General features: G+C 60.1%; 1 protein-coding gene across 1 annotated transcript in view; it reads left to right on the top strand.

The window, feature by feature from the left end:
* RAPGEF1 (Rap guanine nucleotide exchange factor 1) overlaps positions 1–4792 on the top strand; it is a 131020-nt gene extending 126228 nt beyond the window's left edge. The window contains exons 24-27 of the mRNA XM_040631355.1: positions 48–149; positions 1286–1383; positions 2219–2347; positions 2631–4792. Coding sequence (XP_040487289.1) covers positions 48–149; positions 1286–1383; positions 2219–2347; positions 2631–2781 — 480 coding nt within the window. The 3' untranslated portion in view covers positions 2782–4792. The remainder of the gene's footprint in view (positions 1–47; positions 150–1285; positions 1384–2218; positions 2348–2630) is intronic.
* The last annotated feature ends 894 nt before the right edge of the window (positions 4793–5686 follow it).

Genomic DNA, 5686 nt, shown 5'->3' with positions numbered 1-5686 from the left:
CCCCCCCCCCCAAGCCTGCCTCACGGCCGCCTCCCCTCCCCCTCTAGCACCTACGGAAGCTGAACAACTTTAACTCCTACCTGGCCATCCTCTCGGCGCTGGACTCGGCTCCCATCCGCAGGCTGGAGTGGCAGAAGCAGACCTCGGAGGTGAGCGGCTGGGAGGCCCCGGGCGAGCCAGCTGTTGCGAAGGTGCTCAGGTTTCTGCTCCACTGCCAGCCACCCCCCTTGGTTTGCTGTGGCTGATCTCCGGTCTTGGGGCCCAAAGAGGCTCCGGGGTTGGTGCTGGGGTTGTCCCCTCACAGGGTCCTGCCGCCTGGGCTGCAAGCTCGTACCAGGGTCCCTGGTGCACTGCTTCCTTCCTTGCGCCCGTGCTCCTGGAGGGGCTGCCGGCAGCATTAGTCCTTAGGGACAGACTGAACAGGCCAGACCTACTGATGCTTTCTTTAGGGTAATTGCCAAAGGGGAGAGGATGGGGTGGTCTGGCCCCTTCGAGGGTCAGGGAGGTCCCCTGAGGAAGGGTCTTTCACACCAAGACCCCAGTAGGAAGAGTTTCCTGGGAAGGAAGGGAATTCCGGTCAGACGGGGAGAGAAGCGTATAGGGACTGGCACCCTCAAGCAGCAGGACAGAGGCCAGCGTGGCCATGTCACTGGAGGGGGCCTGCTCTGCACCATGAGGGCCTTGGGGAGGCCTGGAGCACTAGACCTTTATCCTCGTGTGGGGAGCTTCCTTGAGGAGAGAGGCAAAGCCCGTGGGGTCAGGGTGTCAGCCAGGCCACCCAGGTGTTACCTCAAGGGGTGACATAAAGGGACAGTTGTAAGTCTGTTGTATGGAGAAGTGTGAGACATTCGCACTGGCTGCCACAGAAACACCTAGGAGGTCCTGAGGAGGTGACCCATGAGGGAGAGGCAGGGGGTGGGATGGGCCAGAACCCCACACCGTGTGCAGGAGGGGGCGGCAGCAGCTTGCTGAGGTCACCTGCCAGACCTTGAACGCAGCGAGGAGGAAAGGCAGGCTCGGAGCCGGGGATGGCACCATTCCTGGTGTGCTTGAGAAGCCCCTTTGGGCTACAGTGTGGGTGGCACCCAGCAGGAGGCCCAGCTCCAGGCCCTGTACACGCAGCAGGTGCTCAGAGCCGTGGTTCTGCAGCACAAGCAGGCCTGGTCTCCCTCCCGCAGAGGCAGGGCCCAGGGCTGGGCAGCGGCAGGTGGGGTGGGTCAGGGAGGAGGCTGGCACTGGGGCCCCAGCATGGTCCCAGCCCTCACACCCTGTCCCTCCCACCCAGGGCCTGGCTGAGTACTGTACGCTGATCGACAGCTCGTCCTCCTTCCGCGCCTACCGGGCCGCCCTCTCCGAGGTGGAGCCCCCCTGCATCCCGTACCTGTGAGTAGAGCCCCTGCCCCGGCAGCAACCCCCCCCCCACTCTGCGGGAGACATAGGGTAAGATAGAGAAACCCTCCCTTAGAGGTTTCCAACTCAGATGGTTAGGCTTCTATTTTAACTTCAAGCTGTGTAACAAGGAGCATGTTTTACTTTCAAACAGAAAGGAAGGGTCCAATGAAAACAGTCCCACTCTCCCATCTCCCAGTCCCACTTCTGTTTCCTTCCCTCATCTGCCAGGAGGGGGACTCCTCTCCCCCCACAAGGGTCCTCAGACGTGGCCTTACAGTCAGTCACCCAGGAGCCCTGAGAGCATTTCCCCAAGTGTGAGCCATGACATGGAGGAAATGGGGGGTTGGGGAAAGCAGCCCTAGTCACATAAGCTGAAGGCAGTAGTGGGAAAAGTCAAAGCTAGACAGGTTTCTTTATCGGAGCCCTTACTAGGCTGGTAGATATTAGGAACCTCCATGAGGAGGCAGAAGACTCCCCAGTGGCCCGGCGCAGAGGCTGCCCTCCCAGAAGCTACCATGCTTTCCCCTGGGGATGGCCGGCTGGGCTCCTGGGAGCGTGGCATCTGTGCCCCATCACTTTATGGCTTCACGTCCTCTGTCGTGAGAAGCACCTGTTAACAAAAGAGGCTCCCCATACCTCCCTTCCCTCCCCCCTGGGTTTTGGGTTCTTTTTTCCTGTTCATGTATTAATTTTACAAGGCTCCTCCCATACCTGAGCTGGCTTTCCAGGGACCCCCAGTTTCTAGGTCAGGAGTTCACACGGGAAGAGACCAACACAGGCCAGATGTGCTGTCCGGAGCAGTAACTGGGCTTCTCCGTCCTCCCAGGGGCCTCATCTTGCAGGACCTCACCTTTGTTCACCTGGGAAACCCAGACTATATTGACGGGAAGGTGAATTTTTCCAAACGGTGGCAGCAGTTCAACATTCTGGACAGCATGCGGTGTTTCCAGCAAGCGTGAGTACCGGAGCCCTCGGCGCCCAGCCCACGAGCAGAGCAGGGAGGGGACGAAGGAACACCGGGGTTTCAGGAACGGGGTCTGCACCCAGAGACGGTGGCCACCTTGTTCTCCACACGCCACATTCGGGGAGGCTGGAGGGCGTGAGCCCGAGCAATGGGGGCTCCCTGGGGCAGGCTTCTGCCGCCAGCCCTCCCCCATGGGGAACGTGCATGCGGCCCCGCCACGAGGCCGTCAGGCTCCCGGCCCCACACCAGCCCTGACCAGAGGCCCCCCCCACAGGCACTACGATATCCGAAGAAACGATGACATCATAAACTTCTTCAATGACTTCAGCGACCACCTGGCGGAGGAGGCCCTGTGGGAACTTTCTCTGAAAATCAAACCTAGGAACATAACAAGGAGAAAAACAGACCGGGAGGAGAAGACCTAGAAGCAGGTGCCGTGAGCAAGGAGAACGCTCGAGAGAGGCTCCGAGGGCGGCTCCAAGACCGGGAGGGACTTTGGACGTGGCCCCGGGCAGGCTGCACGTGTCCCGGCCCCAGGGCTCAGCCAGCCCTCTGCTGTGCCGGGCAGGGGCCCCAGCAGCTTCCTGCTTCCCTCCTCCGCGGGAGCGGATGCCAGGCCCACAGCGGAGCCAGCAGGCAGGTCTTGTTTCTGATTTGTGAACCCATGGTTTGGTTTTGGTTTCTGCTTTCACTTCTGTATTCCTCCCCCGCCCCCTCCCGCCTGGGAGCAACACAGGGAGATCAGCAGACTGAGGAACAGTGGGACTCCCTTCACCCCTCCCTGAGTTCTAGGGGCCTGAGTCTGCTGAAGTGACAGGACCCTGGAAGGTGGGGGGGCAGTGCTCCTGGGGACCTGGAAGCACGGGGACTTTCAGGGGGGTGGGCAGAAAGCAGAGAAGACCCGGGGAGGCTCCTCCTACTTTCCCTGCCCTGCTTTTTAAATGCAAGATGGTGTGAGCTTTTGACGAGGCCCAGAAAGGTTCAACCCTTCAGTAGGCCTGGAACAGGCGCTCCATCATGGTACTGGCCCTCAGAACTGTCCTCTTCCCATCCCGTCATCTCCCCGACCACCTGGCGCTTTGGGGAGCTGGGAAGAAGATGGAGCAAGGGAGGACATAGGTTTATCTGAGGTGGGGCCAGGAGCTCCTGGGTGAGTGAAGTTGGAGAGTAGAGGTGCGTTTCTGTCCTGGGGAAGGCCGGCGGCCCCCTCTGTCGCTTGCTGTGTGCCTTAAACTCCATCTCCTGTCCCCCCGCCCCCATGGGCTCCCCTCCTACCTTGCTCCATCCTGAGGAGCCAGGGGGTGCTCCTCGACCTTTCCGCCAGTGTGCAGTGAGCTCTGCGTGGGGAGGGACGGACAGGGGCTGACGTGGCTCTGGAGCTGCTCGTTGAGGCGGAGCAGCCCTGGCTCCCACCCCAGGGCATGCTCGCTCTCTCCATCTCCCTTGTTGGAAACCGCGCTCGCTGGGGAGATGGGCCGTGGAAGGCAGGTTTGCAGGGAGGGCCCTGCACACACAGGGGCTGGGCCGCTGCCCCCATGCCCCTTGGGTCCTGGTTTGCATGACTCAGCGCTCGCTTCTCCCGGGCTTGGGACTTGGTCAGGCAAAGGCCGGGATCAGACTTCTTAAACAACCATGTCACTTTGAGTCTTTCATGGGTTTTGAGCAGCTTTCTCTGCTCTTGTTTTGGGGTCCTGGGCCTAGAGGAGAGAATATCTGTGAAATGCCAGTGGCACCCCCTCGAGCAGCGGTCTGGCCGCCACAGGCCGAACGTGTCACTTTCTTATTTAAAGCGTGTGGTCGCTGTTCTTCAGCAGTGCTGGGCTTTGAGTCCCCTCACTGTGGTCTTGTCCTCTCCCTTCCCCTCTTGCCCCCCCCTGCCTGGCCCAGCTCTGCTGCTGGGTGTGCGCGGGGGCCGCTATGGCCCAAATACTAACCTGAGCCCCCGCCTCACACACCCATCAGCAGATTGGGGGGGGGGCTAACCTTCCCTCCCCTCTCCTCTGGGAGCCCTGCCAGGTGGAGGGAGGCAGTATGGGGGGACGAGGGGCCAGTGGGTCAGGGTGGCCCCTGCGTGAGGACCGCAGAGGCCGTGTTTAACTTATTGGCTGACAGACTTCCCACCCCGAGCCTCCGTAACACACCCTCCTGGCTCTGGGAGTTGCCAGCACCGCAGCCTGGCTGTGACTGGTCTCGGGGACCAGGACCGGGTGTGTTCCCCGCAGGTGGGGGCTGGAGCCAGGGATGGGGCGGGCACACACCAGGTCAGAAGGAACCCAACTTTTCAGAAATGCCTCCCTCTCCCCCATGCCTCCCCCATGTTACATTGTAATATATATATATATATCCCCACTAACCTGGCTAATGGTGGCATCTTCCTGCAGACATTTCAAACCTGTAACTTTTATATGAAAGGAAAATAAACACCAATGAAAGCTGCGTCCAAGTGACAGTCTGTACTGCCCACCAGCATGGTGGTAAAAACTGAAATTTCTAGGATGGAGTTCAGGGGGCACAGAGGTACCTGGAGCTACTTTACTTTTCAAAGCCCCTAAAGCATGGTCTTTGAAGTCACACCTTCTGTGAGATTCCGTCCCCCTCCCACCCCCAAGGCAGCACTCACAGACTCGGAAACATACCCATGGGTTCCAGCCTTCGCTCTGACGTGGGCTGCATGTCCTCCATTCACGACGAGCCGTGGACTTAACCCCAGCCTGTGTATCATCCCCCTTCACTGTTCTGCGCAGCTCCCAGCGTCCGACAGAGAGGGTGGTCAGCTGCCGAGCCCTCTACTAGAGGCCAGTACCAAGAACCAGCCTGGTCCGGCCCTCCCCTCCCTGCAGGTGCAGACATCTGGACTGAGCCTGCCAACCAGAACTCTGGGGTGTGGCCACTACCGCTCACCCTGGTTGAACACCTGGGTTCCACGGCCACCCCCAGAGGGGACTAGGAATGTGCACGCTTAACCCAGCAACTCAGGAGGCTCAGATGACCTCAGATCCATGTCTGGCCATGGGTGGTACAGGGCCAGTTTCCTGGGGGTGCAGTGGCCCCGCACGGTTCCCTCCAGCAGTGTGGGCAGCCCCTGCACATTCATTTAAGCCATCGCTCATTCATCAGTTTGTTTTGTTCACTAGGGGTGCACGATTTAGGAACCCGGTCAGGCAGGGTTTGGGTCATTCTAGTTCTGCATTTGCTGGGGACCCACTGGAGGAACTTCACCCTAGGCTAATAAGGGCTCTGGTCCTGGTTCTGCAGCTGATATGCCAAGTGACCTCAGGTAAGTAGCCCCCTCTCTGTTTCCCAGTTTTTCCAGCTGGGGTTGGGCGTGAC

Source organism: Ursus maritimus, unplaced genomic scaffold (genome assembly GCF_017311325.1).
Source record: "Ursus maritimus isolate PB19 unplaced genomic scaffold, ASM1731132v1 scaffold_17, whole genome shotgun sequence".
Taxonomy (NCBI): Eukaryota; Metazoa; Chordata; class Mammalia; order Carnivora; family Ursidae; genus Ursus; species Ursus maritimus.
This window is presented reverse-complemented; position numbering and strand designations above follow the sequence as displayed.